The sequence below is a fragment of the Mugil cephalus genome, chromosome 17 (assembly GCF_022458985.1).
Source record: "Mugil cephalus isolate CIBA_MC_2020 chromosome 17, CIBA_Mcephalus_1.1, whole genome shotgun sequence".
Taxonomy (NCBI): Eukaryota; Metazoa; Chordata; class Actinopteri; order Mugiliformes; family Mugilidae; genus Mugil; species Mugil cephalus.
In genome coordinates this window covers 13,475,996-13,503,948 of record NC_061786.1, presented here as the reverse complement: position 1 = coordinate 13,503,948, position 27,953 = coordinate 13,475,996, and the positions used below count along the sequence as shown (strand labels likewise).

Genomic DNA, 27,953 nt, shown 5'->3' with positions numbered 1-27,953 from the left:
ACAAAAGTCAGTGGGAGAAGGATGGGAGAGCATTGTGAGGGTGTTTATTGGATTGCAGTGAACGTGTGTTCCCTCCAAACTCTGGTGCGTAAAATTACGGCAGCCCTGCGCGTTCTCGTGGCGCGCATGACGCGCCTCGTGAATGAGCGAAAAAAAAATTATGAGGAAAGTTATGAAGCCTTAAAGCTGCAGCGGATTTAATACATACTATTCCTTCAGGTAAGGAGGGGGCGGAGGGGATCGGAGGGAGGGGTCTTTGCTCCTGGTACGATTCCGCACTATTGGCTGACAGCAGGGGGACTCTTACCTGTACCTGAGCGAAGGAGTGCCCTTCGTCATCGTCCGACGCCGAATCATAATCGACTTTTTCTTGTTCCAGCAGCCCGGAGAAGTAAAACTCGGCCAGGACGGCTTGGAGCTGAACGAGCGACTGTAGCAGGACTCCGAGCATGGAGCCTATAACGTCGTGGAGTGAGGAGAGAGTCAGCCGGTGGCTCCAAGGTGAGGAACATGTTGCGCCTTTTTCTGTCTCTCGCCGTGACGCCTTGATCGCTTCACAGGTACTTTGGCTCGGAGGGCCAAGTCAGAAATAGAAGCGCCGCACAAATCCCCTTGGAAGTGAAAGGTGGAGGAGGTGGAATGAGGAAGTGGCCCGCGCTGAGAGAGGAGCCAGTGCAGCAGCCGTATAGTTCTGATCAGTGTCAACAACTGAAGTAGTGTCTCACAAACAGTCTGCGCGGCTGCTTGTTTTCTACTTCTGCGACGATGTTGAGCTATCTGGAGGGTTTGTTTTGATTTTTCAAGAGGATCAGTCACAGAGCAGGGATTAAGGCTTTACAGCGCTGTCATAATGTGTTAGAGTGAGCTGGTGGAAAACAACAAGGTGCAGTCACTCATACTTTTAGGCATTGTGTTTATCCACCAGTTGGAAGTTAACACACAGGTTGGGACAATAGATTAGATCAGTGTGTAAATCCTGACGCCTTGTTACAGATACAACTAACAGTGTATAAATAATAGCTGAAACTAGTTCCACCTCAAACCTTATTCCATTTCACATACGCTACATGTTAATTCATAATTATTATAGGGGATATAATATTTGAAGACTGACAAGGCTCTGACTATTTTTTTAGATGTGTATTGTACAGTGTTCATTTTACTAAAGTAAATCATTTTGATACTTCTTCCACTTCAGGCATTACGTATACGCCTTATAGCACATTTGACGCTGTTATTTTCCCCTCGTGTGCTTTTATTTTGAAGTAGCTTGGAGTCAGTTAAGAGACATATTTTATGTTTTGCTTGCGTTTCGCTGTCACGTCTTTACTTTTCCTCCCCAAACCTAATTACTCAACCTGTAGCAGAACACGAGAAGCAATTTTCTCATGCCCGTACACGCATGTGACTCTGAGGCTGCATGGGATTTCTATTAATACTTGTGCCCTTCCGTGCGGTCAAAGCTTACACGTTTTCGCTTTCTTTTTCATCCCAGGTCTGGACGCCCCCCTGCACCAGTACCCGGTCTCGGAGTGGAATTTGTCCGGCCTGGAGCTGCTCCAGTTGACGTCTCAGGAGCTGGAGAAGTTGGGAGTCACCAAGATTGGACACCAGGAGCTCATACTGGAGGCCGTGGAGAAACTCTGCTGTCTGGTGAGGGAGGCAGAACAATGTGTGTTTGTTTACATGCGGCGTTGTGGATATTAAGTCATCTTTTTATCCAAATGTGGTGTGTGTTTTGATACCGCAGCACAGATATACTGTTTTTTTTTTTGTAGTTTTTTTTCCATCTTAACAGCGTTTTCAGAACGCTGCTGTTGTTTTCCCGGTGGAACCAGCCGCCGATGAGTTTTTACAGTTCCGGCCAGAATACACAAACAATGCTGTTTCTTCCATATAAGTCCTGCTCCACAGAAACAGTCAGAGCCATTAGCAACATGTAGCGCACACATGCTCTCACTTGTACTTTATTTTTTGTTCCCTTCAACAAACATGTCATAGCAGAATTTTTTTTTTTCTAGGCAACATCAAAAGCATGGTCATGCTTTTACAGCTGTTTTACACGCAAATCTATAAGAAAGTTTGCAATTACCGTAAAAAATCTACCACCACTCTGTATCCCATTTTTTGTCTACCCCATAATTAATTCCACTCCCTGTCTCAATTTTGAGAGGGAGTTTTGGGGGACTTATGTAGTCATGTTGGTGTGCGTGGGTGCGTGTTTGTGTGTTCTCCAAATGGCCTTTGTTTCAGTGGAGGGACTAATTGAAAAGTACAGTGCCAGGCAGCGTTCCAACTCTGGTGGCGTAACAGCGTGTAAACATCAGGGCTGCAGCTCAGGCTGCTTAAACTCCTTGTTGTAGAATTGTTGAAATAACTCTAAAGCTGATTGAATTAGTAATTACAACAATAACAGTTTAACTCTGTGCCTGCACGAATGCGTGTAGTCTCACTGTGGTGAATCCTTTTCGCTTTGTGTGCATGTGTCCGTCGGCCTTCCTCTCCTCCCTGTCTCACTTGATCCCGCGGGGAGCAAGGATAACACTGCGCTCATTCATAAAAACACCCATCAGATGCTCACATGGAACAGACCGGACACGTTCAAGTACACGGTTACATAATTAACAACTGCAGTGTTGAAAAGACCATGAATTTTTCATGGCCACTTGTTGACGGGCTCTTTGTTGCTGCTGGTTGATGTGCACTAACAAAGCCTGACGAGACCAAACCTCTTGACCGCTGACGAGTAGGTCACGACAGGAAAATGTTCCTTCTTCAGCGGCTTTGGAGCTCCATTGTCACTGGACAGAAAACTGTGATGACCGGCATATGACAGAGAGACACAAAACTCATCATCAGGATTAGCAATTTAGTTCAGTTGCAATTTATATAAAAAATACAGATCATATTCATTAACTCTAAATTGCAAAATTTACATCCTTACATTTTATATTAGTTATTATCATTTTGACTATTTTTAAGTCCTTGTTTGCACTTAGGACACATTCTCCTAGCTTCATAAATGTACTCTCCATTTTTCCAACAACAGTGACTTCAATGAAAAAAACGCCGGCTTAGATGATATCTTCGGGTAAACTCGGAAATTCTATATTCCAACTCAGAGATTTCAGACTTTGGATATCACGTTACGTTTATTGTCACCGTTAGCTGAACATTAAAATAAGTGCAGCAGCTATTTTTTATTTTTGAAAGCAGTTTAACTACTCAGAGCTCATTTTTTCCCAAGTTGTCTTGAATGCAGCATCAGCTGCAGCTGGATCTCAACCAAACTTTCCAAGACCCACCCCCCCCACTTCTGATGGAAGCTGCTTTACTCTCATTCCACTGGTGGACGAACTCAACTGACTCGAGCCTGACAGTATCCCACATCAACATTTCTTTTTCTTAATGTTGATCTTTTTTTTTTTTTTATCGCGACGGAATGCCACACGCTTAAAATCTGACACGTGCCAGAGATATTTTTAAAACCTGCATTGTGCATGAAGGCAAACACAATACTGGTTAAAAACTGGTGAAACAGGTGGAAACCCGACGGTGAGCTCAGATCAGACAAGTTTTGGCGCGCGCCCTGTGATCTCTTGCTGCACCCCTTGGTGGGGCGCTGACCCCAGGTTGGGAACCACTATTGAACCCCATACCAGTCGATATCAATATTGAGGCATTCATCGTTCAAAATGTACTTTATATACTACGACATGGTTTGTTTGCTTTTAATATCTCTGAGGGTATTAGACACATCTGTGTAATGTTGCAGGTGATTTATGGCATATAATTTTAGTGGAATAAATTTATCCTAGAAGAGAAAACAACACAAGTTTCTGTCCTAACAGTAGAACAAATTGCTGGATATCAACAATGATTAATGTTCTCTTAGTGGCAATAAAGGGGAAAAAAATGTCTCTGAAAGTAAATTTGCAAAATCCGAAGTTACTGTACGTTGAAATCATAGACGGAGGAATGTTTTTTTAAGGATTCCAGGGGCATTTCTGGCTTTATTCAAAAGTAGGCAGAAGAGAATTGACAGGAAATGAATAGGAATCTGGAGTCCATGTGCTAGCACCTTCTTTTTGCATTAACTATTTAGGGGCAGTATGTCAGAAGAGAGGCCTTGATTCCAATCCGTAATTCGTTCATTTAGCAGTATCATAACCAGTTCCATGTGTATGTGTGTGTGCTGTCTCTAGACCTATGGTATAGGCGGCGAGAACCTCCGCAGCCTGACAGAGAAGTTGCACGCGGTCGCCGGCAGCTTACAGAAGAACATCCAGGGCCGCTGGTGTGTCAACGGCTACAACGGACGGAGCACTGTGAAGCTGCCCGTCTCCATTCTGCAGACTGTAGTGGAGCTTGTCACCTCTGCCAAAGGCCTCTTCTCTTTACTAAACAGGTCTGTAAGGAGTGGGTTATCTAACTGTTATGTATGTAGCACTCGAAATACTGATTTAGACTGCCGTTATTTATAGCAAAGGCGCACTTTGCTGTGTATATTTGTGGTTATAGCTTTCTATTGCTGTGGATTTAGATCAGTTTGAGGTTATTGCATCGGTGTACGACAATGCGCACCTCTTCCCTCAAACCATAGGACCCAGCTGTCAACATTGCGTTGTCAGACACCATAGGACGCCCTCAGAAAGACCATGTCCATCCTCTGATGAGTCACAACAATTGAGACCGACATGATATTAGAATGGTGGTCATAATGTTATGCCTGATCGGCGTGGGTGTGTCATCATTTAAGTCCATTCCTTCCTGTTTGCTTTTCGTTTTGTGTGACGTGCCACTAATTAATTCACTTTACTTACCAGTGTGAAATTAAATCAGTGCTCTTAACCGCAGTGACCTCCTTTCTTTCACTTCTTTAACCAAATTTACTTGAAATGTAATCCCTGTCCTTTCAGATACCAGTTTTCCCAGCACAGTGGATACACCACCTGCAAGAACATATTCGGTTACTGCAAAGCTCTTGGAGACATTGTGCACCAGGTACGTCGATTCCATTCATTATAGTTCATATAGGTCTTGCACTTCCGGTCATACACACTTCTATTGTGCAAGTCTGCAAACTCATCAACTCAAAACATTGTACAACACATTTTTATTTTTTTTTGTACTTTTATCTTAAGAGGAACCACACACAAGTGAGTCATGCTTCTCGTGGCAACGTCATGCACACTAAACTTCCGAGGAGGAACCACAACCTATTGTGTGATTTCTTTTTAAACGCAGCAAGAAAAACAGAAGCACCAACACGCTCCCTGTCCCTCAGCCTGACCTGACTAATGCATTTTTTATCTTCTTTACATTCCTGGCATATTTTTTGCTCCTCTACCTTGAAGACGCCTTGGTTGAAAGGAATGCCTGAAACAAAAACAAAAACAAAAAATAAATAGTGGTTTGGACTTTGTGTTTGTGTTTCCTGGCATCTCGGTGTTAGAAAATGTTTCCATGAAAGTGGACGAGAGGCAGAGGGAATATTCAGAGCAGGATTATATGTGAGGAGTTCACAGGTAGGTAAGAGAGGCAGGCCTGGATATGTTGCAGCGCCTGGAGGCGGGAGGTGGGGAGGGCAGAGTAGGAAGCAAAGGGGATGGGAGGGCAAGGAGGAGGAGACTAGACTGAGAGAGAGGGATTGCACCGGCGCTGTTAAATGACTTCTAGCTCCTGGGCGGGTGTGTGTGTGTGTTGCTGAGTGCACGGCAGAGAGCAACAGGCAGAGAGAAACTATTGACCATGGAACAGCATTCGTGTGGTGACATTTGTGAACAACCTGACAGAAGTTAAAAGAGAAGAAGAAATAAAGAAGGAGAGACAGTAGCTGTAGGAGAAAAGGTTGGCTCAGTGTTTGGAGGATTTCATATATAGCGTTCTGTAGCCAGTTTTGGACGCCTGCCCAGCACGACAGGTACAGCTTTCACTTCTCTGATTGGATAAGGTGATGCTTTTGGTTTTGCTGCTTAAAATGGCTCAAGTCCACATATGAATGTCATGCAAGTGTCTTTTCTGCTTCGTTAAAAGCCACTCACTTCCTTCGAAGGATTAAAAAACAGGTCATTTGAGATCAGCAAAGTCTGCAGGGATTTTGTGTCGCAGCTTCTGCGAACAGTGACATTATTCTAATGGACTGGCAGTAACAAAGGGGGAGGAAGGAAGTATGGATTTCACAGCGGTTGAGCTCGTTGCCTGCGATGTGAAGACTTTTGCCGCCACGAAGTGAATCAGACTCGGCCCCCGTCGTTTCCATTCATTCTCGGCGCCGCGTGCCACAGCGGCAGGGCGCCAGGCGAGCGGCCAGCCAACGAAAATGTGTTGTTTTCGGCCCCCCTCGGAAGGTTGATCAGCATTGTTGACGACAGGCTATTGTTTGCTTCGTTCCTGTTGTTGAACTTTGAGTGTGCAGGTGTTGGAAAGGTAAGAATCAGCGTGCATAAGTGGCGCTGAGAGCATTTCGTCGAGCTCAGAGTTCTGTTTGCGATGCATGTGATTGATCGCTGAAGTAAAAGCAGGTCGTTTTGTCCAGCCTTTAACTTTAAACGAGTAGATAATTTCATTCATAAAACAGCAATAGAAATGTATAAGGTTATTCCACCTCCATGTGATGTTATCGTGGAATCCGATGAGGTCAGTTTGTGAAGTTTAGCTAACGAGAGGAGCATGAAAGGTCCTTATGCGCACGCGCTCATCTTTTTAAGTTTTTCACCATAGCAAGAAAAACCTGCAGACACACTGGAAAAGCACGTTGATTCACATTCACTTGTAGCGTGTACTGCACAGCTGACTCACATCATACAGTGTGTATAATCATGTGTGTCACTATAGTGTCAGCAGTGTATGATCACCATAACAGTCACACAGACTAGCATGTTGACCGCTTAAAGTTTCCTCCCGGCTAATTGAGCTCCTGTGACGTCCAGCGGGGCCTCAGGAGGCCACAGCTTAATCATGACTTGAAGCGCAACCACAGCCGTCGTGGCAGTGAAAGGACTCTTATTTCCTCTTTGTATGTGTGTTTCCGAGTGTTTTATCTCGCGCCCTCGGGGCGTCCGTGGGTCAGCAGTCAGCTGGGGAAGTTGTCAAGTCGGTAGTTTCACAGTCGCTCAGGCTCAGTTTGCCTTGAACCAGCCAAGCAGCACAATCCTAGAGAGATTCACAAAAGAAAGAGCGAGTGCCCTGTGAGCCGGATCGGATTTGAAAGGCATGAATTGGGAAACATTACATAAAGGTATGTGAGCTGGAGGGGGTGATTCTAAAAAGTGTCTTTTTTATTTTATTTTATTTTTTTTAATGGCAAAACAAACTTCAAGGTAACGAGGTTTGAATGTTTAACCTTCATCTGAAGAACGGCTTTTGCTTTTAAAACACATTCACGACTTCTCCTTTGTTTAACATGTGATGTGTTGATCGCTTCATGTTAATTGCGGCGCAAGTATGCGGCACATATATAAAAAACTGCTTTGTGTTTGAGCGGCTACTGAGTGACATATTAAAAGGGCAAAGAGGAGAGATTTGTGAGTGGCTCAGATCAGGACAGGGCTCACTCTCAGGAGGGAAAATGGGATGAAGGAGACGTGACAAAAAAAAAAAAGCTCTGAAGTTTTCTTTTTACATACTTTATAAATGGTTACTTTAGTTGGACACCTTGTTATTATACCTCTTTCGTAACCGACACCTTCTTTTCAGAGATTTGACCTCACAGGTATGAGCTTTTGTCATGAGATATTTGGCAGCGATCTCTCTCGGGTCCATTATGAAACTCTGAAAAGGATCACATGTCGTATTTATGGGGTCAGGTGAGATGGGCCAATGACTGCAAATAACAGCAGAAATACTGCTGCTAAAACGCGTTTGAGTGTTTCACCTTCTGCCGGGCGACTCGTCAGAAGGGCAAGGAAGAGAAAATGGCCGGAGACTGAAATCCAGACAGATCACAGACAGATCGGCAAATGGAAAAGGCAATGCCCTCGTGAGATCTCGGGCCATAATTTCTATCATGTATGTGGCTTAAAAAGAGACAGCAGGTGAAATACAGGGATGAGCAGATCAGAAACAAACAGCAAGTGGAAGGGGCGGGTAAGATCGGGGTCGCCAGAAGATCAGCAGGTGTGAAATAGATCTGATGCGTTATGACTCCCAGTCTTTTTATACCAAGTATGTGGACCTGTCAGCAAATAGGAAGTATCTGCTGCGGAGGTCCAAGAATGTAAACACACAGGCAGACAGAGCCGGAAGGAGGGGTTGAGTAGACAAAACTTTTGATTAAATATTTGATTTACAGTGCCTGCAGTTGCGAACGGAAAGATTTTGAAATCACCTCAGCTGCGAAACTGCACGACCGTTCGGGCCTGCTTTTCAACACGCACGCGTGTCGTGTTCGTGTTTCGCGTGGCACCATCGGCCTCTTTGTGCACGGGCGTCCTGCGCACATTCTTGTCTTCTTCTACTCCCACATAATGGCGCGTCTTTGTTTCCTAGACAACTGTAGAGGGAACGGCTTTCAGGCACAGGATGTTTGCTGCAAAGTTAGCTCACCACCTGATCGAACCGCACAGAACGCTCAACGCACAACACGGCGCACACAAGAGGACACTGTATTGCTGCAAGTCACAGAAGCAGGGATATGCATGTCATTTGACACAGTTTTAATAAGATATCTAAAACCTTATCGCCTTATCACCTCTCTCAGATGGGTTTGTCTACTATTTATGGACGCCTACAGTGGAGTTGTGGCTAATCTGTAACTATGATAGTTTGAGGTGTTTTCAAGGTCAGACTTTCAGCACAGTTCTGTTTACAGAGTCCATATAATCCTGCCTTTCTGTTAATGGGAGTGAATGCTGTGTTTTGCTGCCATTGATTATATTGGGGTGACTAGAGCTGCATTGAACGTTTCAGTTTTGTGGACCTCTTGTTCTCTAGTTGCTGGAGAACTAAGAGCAATTTTGAGGAGCTATTCAAGTGCATGTTGCAGTTGTTTTCAAGTGTGGTTCCCTTTTTTTTATTAATATCTTATTTAGGGCAGAATAAATAGAAGGGATGAATGCAAGTGGCGCCTCAACATGCTGGAGGTTGTTTAGGGTGTTTTTAGAGTACAGCTCGCCCCCCTCCCCTCTCCTCTTGTGTCTTTTCTCTCCTCTTCTTCTTCAAAAGTTCTCATTCAATTCAGTGAGAAGGTGTGTCCGAAGCTTTGCCTGGGAGTGCATTTTGTCCAAGAGCGATGCTTTGTGAAAAACTGGAAATTCCTCACGCAAAATGACACCATTTGCGACAGTTGTTTTTGATTAATCCGCTAATTATTTTCTGAATAATCGATTGACCACTTAATAATAACCACAACTTATGCGATTACTCTTTAAACCAGGGGTGGTCAACGTTTGTGATGGAGAGATTAAGTAGGGACCCCCACCTACTATATGTGTTCTATATTAAACGCGGCCCTGTGTCTATAAATATACATTATTATTATCATTTTGCATTTAATATTAAGCTATTCAGATAATACACAGGCTCAAATATCCATGCAGCTGCCTTAAACGTAAACATAACTGACATAAACATACACATATATATCATGCACTGTTAGCTTCTCGTCTGCCAATACTGCAGCGTGCGTCTGGGATTTCACCAATTGCGGGGAAGCTGACAGAGTCAGCGTGTAATATGTGCAAAACCTGGTTAAGATTTGCAAGTGCACTGGACACAAATGGCAATGATAGCATTGGCTAACAGAATGAGCACAGACTCTAATAAACCTGCTAGTGCAACTGACGTCATTGGTTATGCTGACACATATTTGCAGCGCTAGGTCTTATATTATATAAACTAGTGCAGACTTTCTTTGGTCCATTGGATGATAATGCTGAATTGTTTTTTGTTTTTGGTGATGACTTCTGCAGAAGACGCAGATCAGTACGTTGGGGGGAAACCAGAGGGATGAATTTTCAACTTTAAGGACCTAATTTGCAGTTGGAAGTAATACATCACAATAAACTGCAACACTCAGCATGTTGTTTAATGCTGTGTACCCAAGTTCACGAAAGTAACGTATCGTGTCTTGGGTCCTCTTTGGATTTCCACTCCTCATACAGATCCGGTGTCTGCGTTTCATTCCTAATGTGGAACCAGCAGTGAGAAGTGTGTGCTTGTCTGTGAGCTTTCTGTTTTCCCACCACACCCAGCTGACATTACATCAGTTTCAGGACAGAACTCTACCTGTTACTTACCTACCCCAGGCGCACGTGTCACTTCCTGTTCTCAAAGAGCTAGAAAGAAATGCTGTACAGGTTGTGTGAAAATCTAGTGTGACGTGGCTATAAATAGTACAGCGCAGGGTGTGAATTTTTTTTTTGCGCAATGACCATATTTTTACAAAGCATTGATGAGAGACGCAGGAAATAAAGAGGCGTTAGAAGATAGATTGAGGTTAAAGTGATAGATAAGAGGTAGGGGGTGGCAGCAGCTTAAAAGCAGCTTGGACACTTGGGTGGGTGACTTGCGATAGAGTTTCTATCCTGGGTTTGAGGCCTTGTTGCCACGTTCTAAAGTAAACACTGAATCATACCCACATTTAGCTTTCCCCTGACCTGGTTAGACCGCTTTTATTTACACACATCAGACAGGGTTTTTTTTCTGTCCTCAGTCCAAATGGCATCACTTGAACACCCTATAGAGAGAATAAAGCTTGGTGATTGATATATGCAAATGCTGCGTTATAAACTACAGTAGCCTGTACGCTGTTGTAAGCATTTCTAAATGTGCACTGGTGTGACAGCATTGTTCAGTCATCACGCGGGTGATTGTGCAGTTTCTTGGTGTACGTCAAACAGTGGTGGCAAGACCTGAATGTATCATGTCAGTGAGGTAACAAATGAAAGAAAAGACGGTGTGTGTGTGTGTGTGTGGGGGGGGGTGAAGGCTGAACTGAACTGAACAGGCTACACTCTGACTTCTCCCCTGGCGTCACTCCAAGTTTGACGTACCTGAACAACTAATGACATTCCCATCAGTTTCAATCACGTTTTGGTGCCGATAGCAACGCGATAAACAGAGATCACGAAGAACTGTTCCCACATACAGTGTCACAGGCCCGTTAGCATGGCTATGGCGTTACCTCCTTTTTAAACCCTGTCTTGTGATGTCTTTCTTGTGGCCTTGTGGTACATGAAAGGTTCCCTTAAGTGCCCTGAATTAGCCCCAGATCTATCTTCCAGTGCATTTGTCCAAGTCTGTTTACCCTAATAACATGCTTTGGTTAACATCCGACTCCCGGGAGCTGCAGCATCTTTTAGTGTTGCATCTATTTAAAATCAGGTTTTAAGTTTCTTTTCTGTACGCTGTGAGCCGAGACTGACGATTGAAGTGGTTTGCTCTGGCTTCAAAACAAAAGAACACGACAGGACTGCTTTGCTCAGATAGGTAGGGATCAATATAAAGAACCTAACATCTCTTTGCGTGTTTATGCACAGCGTTGAGTGGTTTATTTTGGTGTAAATATGTGCCGTGTATTGCCGGTCAAGTGTCCACACTCGGACAAATCCAAGAGGGAAAGAGCAACACAAACACGCACGACACAAACACAAGTGAACAAGTTGAACTGGCCAGTAATCACGTCGTACCCCTCCCTGCATTTGTGTCACAGCCTTTAATTAGCCCTGTAGTCCAACCGCGGTCACTGCTGATCCCTTGTTACATTTCACAGGAATTAGCCTCTCCTCACAGTCCATTATGTAACTCATCACATCCTCAGACATGGCTAAATTAGCTCGAGGCGATAAAGGTATGTGGGATTAGTCTGCACAGTGAGCACTGCGTGCTGCGTAAACATTCTATTTTAACCTCTCGACATCCTCTTTTGTTCAATACCTCATCAGTTCTTGTACTCCAAGGCTGAGTCAGGCCTTTGAGAGCATGATCAAATCCTATTTCCTAGAAACCAAAGACTAAGCAGTCCCAATCACTGTCAGGAGATCTGAGCCAATTAAGGCATTTTCACAATGATCGTATTGGATCAGATTGAGCACATAGTCAAGTTCAATCTTTGTATTTCGTTTTCCTCCGCCGTCAAACCAAAACCAAACGTTGAAGGTGTGACAAGGTCTAGAACTACTTTACAGAACTGAGAACTGGGCGATGTTTAGAGGTTAGGTTGGACCCAAATGCAGACACAGGAGGAGCAGGAAACAGAAGTACTGTAACAACACTTATCAAACAGAAACAAAAGGTGCATAACCCTCAGGTCAGGGAAAATCCAAATCACAGTACAAGCAAAAGAAATCCGAATAAAACCAACACAAAGAGCTCCAAAGGTGAAAGTCCACGAGGAGCGGAAGCTACGAGGGAACAGGCAAGAGATCACAGAAAGGCCGACTGTATTTGATGAGTAGATTTAGATCAGGTGTGTCTGTGTCTGTCGGAAACCAGGAAGTCAAGCCCAGTCACTCTGACAGACAGGCCTACTGTTAGGGAGGCCAGAGCACAGGGAAAACAGGTCCGGAGGCCAAACACAGAACAAACAGATATGTTTAACCAGTATTGTGATTGAGCATTTTGTTGTGACAGCATGAATGTTCAAATTAAGATATACCACAGAGCTGTTTATTAGTATTAGTGTTTTAGCTAAGTGTTTACCTTTTTCAAAACCATTCTACTGTGACTTGGACTACAGGCTGCCTGTATCTAAGTCTGTGCATGCTGCACTGTATGTGTGCTTTTGGATACAGCTGATAAAGTGGATTGTATATGCTAGTGGAAATTAGTGTCAATCGTTTGATTTGGTCCTTTAGTGATTTGGATTTGTAACTGGAGCATAGTTAGCTAAACCGTACTGGAGGTGTGGGTTAGAGCTCCATTGACATTGACTAAATAGTTTTCTATGTATATGAAACATTTGCTCATGTAAATACAAGGAATTGTGAACACACACCACCATATACAAATCATACCGACATGGAGAAATACGAAGCAATAAAAAACCTCTCTGCACACCTGACAATAGACGGCTAGCTCCTAGCCCCAAAACAGCACTACTCTGTGGAGTGTTTTGTGGACTGGCGGGACATAAAATGAGATGTTTGGAAAGAACTGTAAAACTGAACCAGAATGAAGATGTGATCCCAATCTACAGCTGCCTTGCTGCCTCTAGGCCAGGACAGCTTGAAATGATTGAGAGGAAAATATAATGCTCAAGGTATTTTACAGAACAACGTCAGTGTTGCCGTGCAGATACTGAAGCAGAGCTGTGTGGTGCAGCATCAAAACAAAGTGACTACAGAATGATTCCAAAATGTATTTTATGCGCTGACCCGGTCAATTGGCAGCACAGTCATCCTCAAGCAAGAATAATGGTCCAGAAACCCCCCTGAACGTCACGCAGGTCTGACCCGCATCTACCCAAAGCACATGCCTGTTTGTCTCCATGTGTTACTTAGGCGTAGAACTGATATATTGATTAATTTCCTCACAAATAGCGGAGTTATAAAAGCCGCTAAAGCACCAATAAAGATCGGAAGTAATGCTCCTCTTGCCTCTGGAAACCCGGGGCCTTTCACTTCCTGACTCATGCTGCGAAGAGGAAATAGAACACTGGTTTTGAGTCAGATTGTCCCATTTCCACAAATCAATAGCATCAGTGGCGTCATTTTGAAAATCTGCTCACGACATGTTGTTTCACTCTTCCCACAGGACACCACCGTCTATGAGAAGGAAAAGGACATTATCTCCGTCGTAAGTTTCTCAGTTATTTCCCTGTTTTTCCATTTTAGTGATTTAATTTAACCATGAGCTGAATGCTCTTGCTAGCATGTGACACGTTGTCAAGCTTCTCTTGTGTGTGCTTTCGTCCCGCAGTGCCGACAGCTGGTGGCGGTTTGCGATGAGATCCTGAACTCCAGCCCCGAAACGCTCCTTACCCATACTGCTCAGCTGGAGAGTGTTGACCTGGTGCCCGTGTCACCTGGTGATCACCTGGTAAAGACTTCCTACTCTGAATATTTCTATTTTAAGCTTGTTAAGATACAGATACTAACACGTGTCCTGGATACGGTAAATAACGCACATGTACATACATACACATATACTCTAATGAGCTGAAATCATACAATTTTAGAAAAAGTTTATAAAATGAGACCTGGGACGTTCAGTAGCTGGACCCTGAACACCTTTACTTAAATTTTAATCTCTTAATATTGAATTGGTTAATGAAATTACACAAAAATGTAACACTAAACTAAAAATTTACTTTTATCTCTATGCACATGTGCGTGTTTCTACCAAAATAAGATGTTTTTATAATGTTTTTATAAAGCTGTGATGTTAAATGATAATCAAAGCTCTGCTATGCCGCCTCCAACCTTCTCCTTCTCCTTTAGTTTTTCTGCACGACATCGTAACCATCCCACTAACCGTCTCCTTAAATTCTTACCACACTCTGTGGCTCGTCTGGTCTCACTGTGTCTTATCTTCTCTGTCATTTTCAGTTTATAATTTCTGTCTTCGTCTCTGCCTGGAGGTTTCTGTCATCACTTGGTTCCACACATCACTTCTTTCATCCAATCCAAGGTTCTCCTTACACCTGCCTTTATTATATTTCCTTTCTCGGAAAACCTTGTGTCCTGATGTTCTTTTTGCACCACTTGGCACAGTTAGTACTACAATAATAGCTCCCTTCTTTGCTTCTTATCTACACAATCTGATGTCCTTTTAGTTTTCATCTCTAAAGAGCAGTTTTCTTGGATACGTTTGCCCAATTTCTCTGTTGTGGACTCGGGCCATTAAGTCAAAATCTCTCTTATTAGAAAGCAGGCCCATTTCCTCGCTCTCGCTCACCTGTTTACTTCCCGATTGTGTCATGTGCGCCGTCTTTGGAGCAAATAAATGCAAGTGTTCCAGCAGTATTTCATTACCTCTGTCTGTCACATACTAGACAAGCATAGATCTCGTTTCTGCGTGCAGCCATGAATGTGCGCTTGCGTGTGGCCGCGAGGAGAGTGCGTTCATTTGAAAGTTATGTTGTCCAAATTCTCCAAGAACCAGATAGTTTTTTTTTTTTTTTTTACAAAAGTGCTCAACGACTAGCGAACTTAACAAACAGGAATTGATCGGAGCACGTCGGCAATAATGAGGTCTGCCTCCCACTCGATTAAGAGTAATGGGAACTTTAGATAAAAGGAAGGGGAAGTGAAAGGCAGGAAGAATTCTGATTTGTACACACGTGTACAAAACATGACGTTAACACGTAAAACCACATAAATCATACATTTTGTTTTCAAACTAACTCAAAACCTTCCTCCTGCGTGTTGCCAGTGTTAACCACTAGACAGGAAACCAAACCAACTCTATAGTGGAATTGGCATTTATTTGTACTTAAGCAAAATGAAAAAAAATTAAACAGGTGATGTAGGGCCTATTACATAATCAGGTTTTGGAGTCTTATTTAACAAATACCACAGAGATTCTTTACATTAGCATTTAAAAGCTGGAAATGGATCAATAATGAAGCTACAAAGGACATTTGTATAATATTATTAATATATTGTCATTTATGTATCTATATGCCCACCAGCGTCCACATTTGGTTTGTATCTACCATTCATTAAATGTCAATATCCACCGGTCAGCCACAACATTAAAACCACAGACAGGAGAAGTGAGCAACGTTGACCATCTTGTGACATTTAAATGTTCTGCTTGGAAACTTTCGGACCTGGCTTCTGTGTGGATTTTATTTAGACATGTAACACCCACCTAGACCAGACCAGGCACCCCCACCCCATAGCAATAATACCCCTTGGGTGGAACAGAGCCCCCTCCCCTCAACCCATATGAGCCAAAGTCCCCCACTAACAACATTCTGTTACCAGACACCACAGGACAGACACTCAGAAGGCCCATGTCCATTCTCTCATGAGTCAGACTCTTTTTATAGGCACAAGGGGCAAAATATCAGGCAGGTGGTCATAATGTTATGCCTGACCAGTGTAACGTGTATTTATTAAGGCATCACATTCACTCTCTTGTAGAACCGAAAGGTCAACTATGGGTAGGATTCTATGTCTTTATGATCTTTTCAGTGAGGAAAGGACACGATTCAAATCCATTCACGTTGCCCGCGGCCATGTGCATGTATTGATTATGTGATCTGGGCTTCCTGGGGTGCGATTAGTTTGTTCCCCCCGCGGCCATTACAACTCGCTAAAATGATCAATCACGGTGGGCTGACGGGTGATTACATGCGGAGACGCACGTCGATACTTCCACAGAATCCTGCAGCGAAGACGGTAACAAGACGGAGCGATGTTTACGTGTCCATTAGCTTGAAGCAATTTGACTTGGTGATTCCTAACACAAGCAAGTGTCTCTGACATTTCTTTCTTTGTTTCTCTATCTCTCAGGGCATCGAGATAACATCCACCAGTTCCAGTAACCACTACGTGACCGGAACTGCAGCTGAGGTCAGACTTGCTCATTTATTTTCCTCCCTTTGCTGTTGACTAAGCCAGTGAACCACACAGAGCTAACCATAAGTCACCAGACCTTTGAATGACTCAAACCTCTGCTCCTCTTGAACTTTGATCCGACAGTTTAACTTCAAATACTAACTAGTCTCTTTACTAAAGCCACACGCAGAGAGCAGTGGGTTACATCTAAAACCACCTTTTCAGTGTTTCCTTCCTTAACCTCCTCTCCTCTGTTTAAAATAGCACAGTTGGGAACTAAACTGGACGGAACCACATCGAAATCTGGTACATTCGTTTTCTGCGTTAAGGGTGGTGGATTTCCTTATCAAGCTGAACTTGTTAACTTTACTTAACCGGTGACAAGCTGCAAATCTGTGGCTCCGGCCTGTCACATATTTTTTCCCCGAGATAACAGTTCGGCACCAATTCACACTTCTCCTATTGAAAGGATTTGTTCTCCTAAACACAGACCTTGACGCCGTCTGTCTGAGAGATGCATCTAGAAGGAAGTGGAAGTATATTTCAAGTAGAAAGAGAATTCGAACCCCAAAAAAAAAATCCCCTTTGAGGTGGTTTGACGTTGCAGGGGAATCGGTAAACATTGGCGCCTTTTTCCTGCGCTGTGCCCATTTCAAGTGTGAAATTTTGATTTTGATTCATATGTTATGGAACAACGAGCTCTGTGTTGGCCAGAAATCCCCTTGGAAGTACTTTTGTGTGACACATTATTTTTAGCTGTTGGCTTATCTTTCTCCGCTTGGCTGCTTTGAAACTGAAGCCGAGCATAGCACTTGCGCTGCAGACACTTTGTAAATATCTACAAAGTGCTGCTTCTAAATGCTGCATGTAAACAAGGAGCTTACATTGCATCACAGCAGTGTCTGTGTATGTGTATTAGATATATTCATCTTGTAAAAAACGCCGGCTGTATCCGACTGTCTAGCCGTATAGAACGACGGCGACATTTAGCATGTGCGGTTCATTGCATTAACCTTAATTTGATTCTGCGTTTGGTATGGATAAAAGCTTCTCAAAAGCTTCTCTGAGAGAAATAAAATCACCCCGTAGACACGGGCTCATGATTTTCTGAGAAAGCCGACGCAATGCGAGGACAGAGGAGTGTTTATCAGCGCGAGTGAGGAGGGCTTATAAAAGGAGTGCAAGGGTTGCTCTCCCGTGGGACGGGAAGAAGAAGATGTTATTTTTCCATGATGTCAACAACATAGAACCCGTAACTCCCCAGCTACTGCAGCAACGTTTCTGTGGCTGACTGATGATAAGAGATATGACCACTATCCGCAAAACGCAGCGCATGAAAACGGGAAGGATCCTCGACCTGGACTCTGTCAGCGGGCATTCGCAGCCCTTGTTTGATTTCATGTTCCATTTACTGTCACGCACAGGCTTCAGTCATATTACGAGATCGCTGCAGTGTCCACAGATGTCCTTGGCTGTATCGTCTGGGTATTTTTAAAGTTTCCCAAGTCATAACCACTGTCAGATGGTAGGGCGGTCACATATCAGAGCAGTTATTTGATATTCTGTGGTGACATATTCATAATAAGCATAATAATCTGCTTCTAGATTTAATCCTTTATTTTTATGTGTCTTTTGTTGATGTTTTAAATGTGTGATATCGTTAATCGCGTTTTGTATTTGCTGCTCCCTTGAAAACAGAGGTTCTTAATCTCGATGGGATGTTCCTTGTGGAATAAAGGTTAAATAAGAAAAAAATAATTTTTGTAGCCAAGCCCATTGACTAACATGGGGTTAGTAATAATAACACGTGTCAGCACAACACAATGCAGCCTCCAAAATGAAAACACAGCTGTCTTCAAAACACATGCTGAATACTATAACCTTCATGAAGCTGTGATTTAATGTAGATTTAATCTAAATTAGATTAGTGTACCTAATGAACTGGTGTGTGAGCTGCAACTACTTTATTATCTATTTAATACATTTAAGATGGGATGCCACATATTAATACTGTGCACTGTACTCCATAGTTTTCTTGGTTGACTGTAGTTCTTGTCCGTGCTCTTGCAGCCATCCGCTGATGTCTTCGTGAAGATCTTGGCAGGCGATGAAGTGGTTCAAGTCAATGACCAGATAGTGGTGAGTGATGCCGCATATAGAGCGTGTGTTTTTGGCACTTACCTCTGCACCTACTGAAGTGAATCGTCTGTGTTGTCACGTCAGGTGGGATGGAGCAGAGCTAACCTTGTGAAGAAGCTGCAGGAGAATCCCAACGGAGTGACCCTGGTCTTGAAGAAGATCCCTGGATCCGTGCGAATCAGAGACTCAACTCTGCCCTCCCCCTCAGAGGTCAAGATCATCGAAGAGGTTTGCAGACGCTCAAGTTTGAATATTTCTATTGTTTTAACTGACCGAGTGTTTACAAAAGGTGGTTTAGATATATTGACGGTCTTCAAAGGGCTTAAAATAAAGATAGTGCTCCTGCCATCACACATACATAAACAGATTCCCTTACTTTCCATTTTGGACCCACAAAGCTTTAGTTTTGCATAAATTTACAATCTTCACTCAGCACTTTAATGGTAATAGACCAAAGGAAAAAGTATGCTCTTATCACTCTTATTATTTCATGCCAGTATTTTAAACGAAACACTTTGAACCCACAGGGACTGAAACACTTCTTAGTAATGGCATTTTTTTCTTATTTCGTCTCGCCTATACTTTCCTTTCAAATGTTCTAATCATTTGTGAAGCCATTAGAATGCACCCGATGCCAAGAGCATTATTGTTATATCATTTTAATTGTCTTCTGCTGACGTTCAGTTTAGTGCAATTCCATCCAGGGGTAAAAGTCGAGCATAAAAACCATCCCTCAGATTGTTTACACATTTTTATGTCAGGGGAACCTGAACAGTACTTCCAGGAGAATGCCCTCTACGATTTCCGCCTCACGCCACATGGGATCCGTTTCCATAAGCACTCTCACACACACACTCCCTGTAGTCTCTATGCCGACTGTTGTCTGGCTTTGAACTACACACTGGGCTGCGCACGGCGTCTGAGACAGGCACAGCGTATTTCACACCCCCTTGTGACTATTACCATGTTAATCTCGGATCAAGCTGGCGGCGCAGGGTGAGAGAACGCATGAGGAGATGTGAGTCAGCTGGGTGCACTGGCTCCATATTGCCCTCACGAGAAGCCCTGCTTTTAGCAGGAGTTTCACACGTTGTGTGCGTACATTTTGTGTGTGAGTTACGTTGCTTCGTCTGTTACGCCGCAGATGGAGATGAGGAGAGGGCTGCCGTTACGGTCCACATGACGCCTGACCTTTTTAGCCCTCTGCTAGCTCCTATAGACATAAACACACACACACACACACAGGTGAGTGTACTCTACTCTAACATACATGTATGTACCTCTGATTCCAGAAGGAGGAAGAGAATAGCGAAGAAAGACCAGAGGAGGAAGACGAAAAGGACGAGGAGGAGAATCCAAGGCACTCCATATTTGAGAGGCTGTCCTATTCTTTTAGGTGAGCCCATTATTTAGCTTCAAATAAGCCGCTGCTCCTTTTAATAAATAATCTGGATATTTAATTCAGCTGTCTAGGCCTGCACAGAAATTACTGTCCACTTGCATTTGTGCTTTTAATTATCTACTTTTCCGTTTTAGCTCAGGATAATATTAGAGTTCTACAGTGGGCCTCAGTTTTACGTATTCTTCTCTTCAGCCTCTCTCTTTTACTACTCTACTCTTTTATATACCAACAGGGCGCAGTTATGCCTGTAGATTCGTGTGCTTGGACAGGCTAAATGTTGGAAAAAAATAAGGTTTTGAGCTCACAAACATGGTTTGAAGCAATTTATTTGCCAAGCAAATACATTCAACAGGGATTTGGATTTCAGAGATACACACAGTTTGTTTTGGTGGGACACAGAAGTTAATGTGTTTAGAACAGAGCTCAAGAATTTTGAATTTCTAGATAACCAAAATGATCAAGTGTCTTGAAATGTCGGAATTAGCGAGTCTCCTCAAAGGCGTAATACTTTGCGTATGTGTCAGCAGCGCAGTCAGAGCAGGTTGGACATGACTCTGGTTCACTAAATTATCAAGGATTTACTCAATAGAGCTGAACCTCCCACGAACCCCTTTGACCTTGTTAATCTGTCCGTGGGTTCAGCTCAGCTGCGCACACCCACAGCCTGACTGGAAGTGGGAGAAAAAGAAGGAGATGAGGAGAGGTTTGGGAAAGATGGAGGAAGACTCAAACTACAAGGGGGTGAAAGGAAAAAATGAAAGAGGGCGATGGGAGGAAAAAGACTGATGGAGCAGCAGAAAGAGGCAACGAGAGCTAATGCGGAGCAGGCGGACTCAGACAAATGGAGGGAGTGGGCGGAGGTGGTGCGTTATGATTGTAAATAATTCTGTCACATCCTGACACAGCTACAGTCTAATAAGAGAAATAACAAAAAGAAACTTCTGCCTACTGACATTTAATGTCATATTACATCTATTTAAAGAGCCCATAAAGGGGTTTTTAATGTTTCAGGTTAGTGTTAGCTTTTTGATCTTTCCTTCACCTTGAGGTAAGGTGCTTTTATGGATACGTTCTTTTTATTTATGTCTTTTATTTTCGTTGCAGGCGCGCTATTCATGGCCCGGATGAAAATAAGCAGCCTATGGGACAGGAAGAATCCGAGTTACACACTGAAAAAGGAAGTCTAACCTCATTTCAAAACCAACAGGGGAGGCTGTCACCTGCCCCAGGCTCCGGTACGAGACTTTTGCCGTATGATTTGTGCTCCTCTGAGCCCCCAGTATGTTGATGTTGTAGCTGTTCGTTAAAGCAGGATGGAGAACATAGATGTACTTGCGCAGATGGTACACGAAATACGACACTTGAACTAATTCTGCAGAAAAACACTTTCTCAGTTCTCTCGGTGGCTTTGCTGGTTTTCATTCTGTGACGTGAGAGGGGGACTTCAAACCACAACTTCACAAGAATACCAAACCACCGATTTGCCTTATTGGTTCAGAGTAATAGTTTATGGAGACTAAAAGCTTAGTCTCCATAAACGTATCTGCATTTGAATATGCAAAAAGCGAGGGCAATGATTTTGACACCAGACGCTTTCTGGTTTCAGTTTGTAGTTTGAGTGGTGTTGAGTGAGACATTGGGGAGGCTGGCTTTGAATGCATGCAGGCAAACAGCCTGTGTGAAGAGCAACAGAGGTATAATACATTACAATTGTCAAGTAGACACTTCAGACAAACCCAGTAAAACCGAGCGTATTGCTGTCTAGTTCTAGTCGTCGTCATTCAACTCAAAGTCCGTGTTTAAAGTTGTGGGTCAGATTGTAACCGCTGGCTGGCGCATGAAACAGGAAGCTTTTGCTTGGATATCTGTTGCCTGTTATCTGGATGTGAGCCGGCTTCACTCGAACCCCTGAAAGACTTCTGGTGGTAGCTAATGGATCCTCCTAGGTGACAATGCTTCAGTCTGCGCCGCCGTTGACAGACACAGGCTTACTTGTGTTTCTCCGCAGACTCTGAGGGTTCAGTGCGTCCAAGGCTCTCCCCGAATCTTCAGAGGACGCGGTCGCCCTCTCCCAGAAGCCTTTCGCCCTTCAGAGTGGGGTCATTCAGAAGTCCTTCGCCTCTGGGAGTCAACCAGGAAACGGCGAGCATCAGCTCCTGCCCCGAAATGGTGGGAAACACGGTGAGAGAAAAAGAAGCACATCCGCCGCCAGACACTGGGAAGTGGGTTGAATTAAATTACATTTATGAACAAAATTCAAAGGGTGACTGTCTTGTTGTGTTTTCAGGGGAACAAGGACACTAAGAAATTCTCCACGAAAGGTGAGATTTTGCTAACATACAGTACACTCAGGGCGACCAAGTACGTGAGGTCAAAATCAATTCCGAAATCAGATCAAGAAGACATAAAGGACAGGCTTGAAAGGGTTCGATCAAGACCAAGAGCTGAGGCAGCAAGCAAATAATGATTGTTATAGTCTTTAAGAAGTGGTTTCACCAAGGTTGGGGTCTCTGAGGCCTGAGGACAAGGCATGAGGTGCATAAGGAGACAACACAACTAGGACCAGATACACTTCATTCTTTATCTCTCAAGAATGGACGAAAACAGTAAAAGGCTCACATAAAACGTGATAAAATTAAGCTTTTGACGTCTCCACTGGGCACATCATTGCACTAATAAGCTTGCATAGTGCCCGAGACCAGTTCCATTGAGGTGAGCGAGGTATCAGCAGGATCTCAGAGTGTTTATTCAATTGCGTACGAGAGTAACGAGATTCAAAATGCGAGGAAACGTGCGGATGTTTGGCAGCCTTAACAGCAGAGCTTTATAAATGAGCCTCACGAGGTGAATATCTCCCCTTGTTTGTGAGGAAACTCTGCTCGGCAGTGTGACACAGAGAACGCCGACGAGCATGAAATTTCCAATTAGCGATAAAATCATAATGCTCTGCGACGAACGGGGTTCGGCCGCCGACTGCGCAACAGTGTCAGGGTTTAAAGGAAGCAGCTTTTAATTCTCGCAAGCATCTAATGAATGTTGGCTCAGGTCTCATTTCTATAAAAGGCTTTTTACACGCATGAAAAGGCGATTATCGGCATCGGTCTACTTTCTGAAATAAAACAAGACGTATGCAGGAAAAAGGAAACTTCCTGTGTTTCTTTAGTTGTGCTCGATTATTAGTTCCGATAGAACTAAGAGACACGAGAAACTTTATTCACTCAACCCTTTGAACCCGCAGGCATGACAACGGCTCTGAGTCGGCGTCGCGTGTCCTGCCGTGAGTTGGGTCACCCGGACTGCGACGGCTGGCTGTGGAAGAAAAGGAAGGAGAGCAGCGTCTTCATCGCCCAGAAGTGGCAGCGCTTCTGGTTCGTCCTCAAGGGGCCTTGCCTCTACTGGTACATGAGTCAGCAGGTGGGCAAAAACTGATATCACCATCGTCAGTGTTATGACTTTAGTACGGGCCTTAACATGGCACTTTTCAAAACTGCATTATTGAGTCTCTCCCCAGGGAGCGCACACGGTTTGAATGATACGGCTATTGCTCTTACATCTCAGCTTTCTTGAATTGCCCTATATGTGTTTGTTTCTCCAGGATGAGAAGGCGGAGGGCCTGGTCAACATAGCCAGCTACAGCATCGAGAGCGCCGGAGAACACAAGAGGAAATAGTAAGAATGAAGTTAGCCTACAATCGTGTTAACAGCCTTATTCAATCTAAGAATATGTGGGACTTTGCAGCTTGTATATGTAATAAAAGATATGATGTCGTAATTAAAAAAAAAAAAAAGCCATTTTAGTCCTTTAGATTGAAACAGAAGCTTTATTGTCTCTGAGCACAGTGGAGGATCTGTCCAGGCTCCATGCAAACCCACAGTGTAAGTGGTGCAGGAAACTGAGCATTTAAGAGAAGGAAAAAAAAATCCCCTTATTTCTATTTTCATGCGTCATGCAGTATATTACTAAAGATTTCTTATTGTGGGAAAAAAAAATCATCACTAGACATGGGCGAGAAGAGGAGATTCCTTGTCTGCCTTCCTTGTGATTTGTGCGCTTTAATTTATCTGTGATTCACTTCATGTTTGTGACTCCCTCTTCCCGCCAGCGTGTTCCAAATGTGCCACAGGAAATTTCAGAACTTCTTCTTCGCTGCCGATCACGTCAGCGACATGAGCAAGTAAGTTTAATGACATGTGAATCAAAAGAATGACTAATTTCCTGAAGGTATAATACTATACTAAGGGCTGTAAAATAGAAGGACGGGGTAGACAGGGTAGTAGGTTGGTGCACCTGCTTCTATATAATGTTGCAGTATGTTAAAGGCACTAAATCACACTAACAGCTGCTAGTCTACACTGCCCCCTGCAGATCATGTTTTTACACTGGGAAGTAATTACTTCTAAAACTTTAAGATGTGGTTTCCTAATCCTACCTGAGCAGAGATTAAACTGCTCCTAATGCTTATTTGTATCTGTTCTGTCATGAGGCATCACTTTGTTGTTTTTTCCCCCCCAGGTGGATTAATTGTCTTATGGCAGCCATACAGAAGCACAAGAAGTTCCACAAAGGCCCAGATAGCGAAGAAGGTGGGGGAACTATTTTCATTCTTTATGTTTCCTGTCTGTCTGTCCATACATTCCCTCTTTCTTGGATATGCATTCATGGAATTCCTTAAACTTTGGCACAAATGCTCACATGGATTTCAAAATAAACGTAAATGTCTAATAGGATGAAGGCATAATGGGTAAAACTAAACCCATTCTATTAACATACGATCAATATCTACCTAACTATGATATTATTAAATTCTTTCCATGACTTCACTGCATACACGAGTCTGCAACTGTACACTGCAACCTGACTGTTTGGTGGAGACGTACTGTACAACCAAGTGGTAGTGGTTCTAGTTCTTAAACTTTTACCTGGACCACCCAAACATATGCACATAAAATATGGTTCGTGGCACGTCTAATTTTGTAACTGTGTTACTACCGAGCTCAACCAAAATTGTGCCGACTTTCTCATAACACTAAAGGTCACACACACACACACACACACACACACACACACACACACTGAAAGCACCTGTAGTTGCTGTCAGCTCACCCAAAATACCCCCAATCTGAAAAAAAGGCCGATGAATTCTTGCCATCACATTTTTAGAAGTTCTCATTTCCGGTTAAACCGTTCCACTTCTCCACCTGAGAGGCTGAACATCTAAATAAGTAGACCTCAGCTAGTCTTTCTAGACGGCTTTCCCAGGCAACACCTGTACGCTTTCTACACCAGAGAAAAACCTGAACCGTGAACCTTGAAGGGAAAAAAAAAAAAACATCTACTGCAAGTAAAGCTTTGGAAAAAAGAAACTCAAAAAGATATCCTGGATGTGCCCACGTTTATGTTATGACCCATGTTACAAAAATAAGGGTGTATTTCATTGTGACTTTTTAAGGTCATTAAGCACAAGCTGGAGACGCTTGCACGGCCACTGCAAAGCCAGTAAAGGTGCAGGAGGGCGTAATAACTGGAATTATTTATTTACTTTTATTGGCGGCTTCATAATTATGCATATTCTGTGTAATGAAGCACAACTACAGTCGCTATGGTAACCTCCTAGACTATAAAAGTTCGAGGTCATCTCATTAACCCGACTCCCGTGTTAACATCTGAACAGAATGCTACAGTGAGACGGAATCAGAGAGCGAATCGTCTCCTTCGACCCGCAGGAGAAACAAGGCAAGTGGAGTTACACGTTCATGTGCACATCCAATACACACAAATGTTCACCATTCAGATTTACATCGTGTTTTTTTTTTTTTCTCTCTCTCTCTCCGTTTCGTCTCTCAGAAGGTGCAGTCGAACACTCTGCCTCGCGCTAAGGGGAAGACGAACAAGGTGTCGTCACCGAGTCCTTCAACAGAGGGCAGCAAAGGTACAAGTATGAATTTTGCGTCTCTCTCAGCTCTTTTCTGCTCCTCAGTAAATAATTCCTTTAATCTGCTCCTTTATCGGGCTGAGTCCCTCTGAAAGATGGTTTAATAATCAATGAATGGGCTTTGTAATGGGAGTCGTATTCATTGTGGCATTTTGTTTTCGTGACTTTACCCCTATGAATGTTTAGTGCAGTCAGCTGTCAACAGATATATGATGCTGTCGGCCAGGCCTCGTACTGTATTTGAAACCTTTCATGTGCCGCTGTGGGATAAATTAAAGGATTATCTGATCTGATCCTTGTTTTTCTCTTCCCGTCTGCTTCTCCGTTCACAAGGCGGCCAAGTTGATGAGATGGGCATGATGTTAAACAACATAAAGGAAGGAGGAGTCTCCCTGATCGGGCAAGAGCAGCCGTTTACGCACGACCAGTTCAGGAAATCGTTCATTCGACGCAACAAGAACCCCGTGATCAATGAGAAGGCGCACCTACTCCGCACTCTACAAAGCACCTTGAAGGTGAGAGCTTCTAAGTTGAACTGAGCCTTAAAGCACGGTCACATTTCATCAGGTTCAAGAGAATGAAATCAACTTGATAGAGCTTCTTGTGCAGACCTGTCGTTTATTTTGTGTGCATCGGCGCAGTCACTGAAGCTCTTTTGCCTCGCAGGCCAAAGAAGCGGAGCTGCAGCAGATCAGCAAGATCCTCGACGACCCGGAGCTGACGCCCTCGAAGTACCGTAACTGGAGGGAGCAGAACGAGGAACTAGTTCAAGACATTGAGAAGCTGGCTGCACTCAAGGCCTCCGAAGCAGGGCACGTTGCAGCGGCGCAGGACACACCCACTGAGACGGTTGCCCCGGAAACGGTCGCCAAGGAAACAGCCGCCGCAGAGAAAGAGGGTGCGTTCAGAATAAGCCTGAGCGACGGGGAGCAGCTAGTTGACGCGGAGCCGTCTGATGTTCACCTGGAGATCGAGCAGGCGTCTCAGACGCCGGAGACCAGTCCAGTATTAGAACTCTCCCTGGGTTCGCTGCAGGAGTCGATAAACAAACAGCTGAGTGAAATGGCGCAGAGCGGGGACGGCGCCGAGAACTACTTCTACATTTAGGGCCACGCTGGAACAGTCGCAGAAGCTGCTGTGTTTACCGAAATCAGACTTTTCCCCGCTGGCATTCGCCTAAAAAAAAGGATGAATCAAAGCTGGCACTAAATCAGCACTCCAATCAAGTATATAAGAGCAGACTTGTTAGTTTGTCTTCTTCAAAATGTAGACGTACGACAAGTTTACAGCAAACAGAACAATTTGCCAAGTGTCAATCATGGAGTTCTGAGGTTAACTTGTTCTTCTTGTGATGAAAATATCAAGTAGGACAATTCTTAGAATTCAAAGAGATTTTTTTAATGTAAGTCATGTCTCACGTTATATGTAAATACAGTTTTACTATAAATACTGTATGTATTTGTTTATTGACATTACCTTAATAAAGGTACAATGGAAAAACGTTTGCACTGAACATTCACTTTGAAAACATTGTTATTGCGTGAATTGGCTCCCATAAACAGGAGAGTGAAGGCTGCACCAGAGCCGAGACACCTGATGTGGCCCTGTTCTGTTTCATCTCAATTGACTCAATTAACGGGGGAGCATGGGGCTCACTGAAACGTGTCACAAATCATGTTCCTGTTGTGCGTCGAGATCAAGGCGATGGAGAGGGGAACAATTGACAAGCCCGGGTAAAGCAGGAGTGCTGCAGATGTCCGCGTCTGTCCTCGGTGCGTGTATTTCAACCTGACGAGTCCTCTTTCAGGTGCAGATTGAAGGTCGCTTCACGGAAAAGACGAAATCTTTCATTGCTTCAGACAGACCAGACAAAAAGCGAGCCTTTTATTTGGAAAAAGGGGACGTGTGGGAGCATCAGTTATGATTCAAACGGCTCACTGATCTGTTGACGATAGTGTAATTTTATCATTTAGTATATTTTCCAAAAGTCTCAACCTGCCGCCTACATTCACTGTCCTTTATTTTCTCAAC

At 43.7% G+C, this 27,953-nt stretch overlaps 2 protein-coding genes across 2 annotated transcripts in view; one reads left to right on the top strand and one right to left on the bottom strand.

Moving 5' to 3' along the window:
* rps6ka1 (ribosomal protein S6 kinase a, polypeptide 1) overlaps window positions 1-451 on the bottom strand; it is a 48,441-nt gene extending 47,990 nt beyond the window's left edge. Inside the window, exon 1 of the mRNA XM_047611942.1 lies at window positions 308-451. Coding sequence (XP_047467898.1) covers window positions 308-451 — 144 coding nt within the window. The remainder of the gene's footprint in view (window positions 1-307) is intronic.
* On the top strand, window positions 383-27,435 carry cnksr1 (connector enhancer of kinase suppressor of Ras 1). Its single transcript, XM_047611940.1, has 21 exons — window positions 383-501; window positions 1,496-1,653; window positions 4,206-4,408; window positions 4,920-5,004; window positions 13,696-13,737; window positions 13,861-13,980; window positions 16,404-16,463; window positions 18,519-18,587; window positions 18,672-18,815; window positions 19,880-19,983; window positions 21,094-21,224; window positions 21,998-22,170; window positions 22,277-22,310; window positions 23,228-23,403; window positions 23,585-23,658; window positions 24,093-24,164; window positions 24,503-24,573; window positions 25,662-25,723; window positions 25,835-25,919; window positions 26,256-26,437; window positions 26,589-27,435. The coding sequence occupies exons 1-21, from the start codon at window positions 450-452 to the stop codon at window positions 27,027-27,029; spliced, it is 2,538 nt and encodes an 845-aa protein (XP_047467896.1). The 5' UTR covers window positions 383-449; the 3' UTR covers window positions 27,030-27,435.
* Window positions 27,436-27,953: the final 518 nt, after the last annotated feature.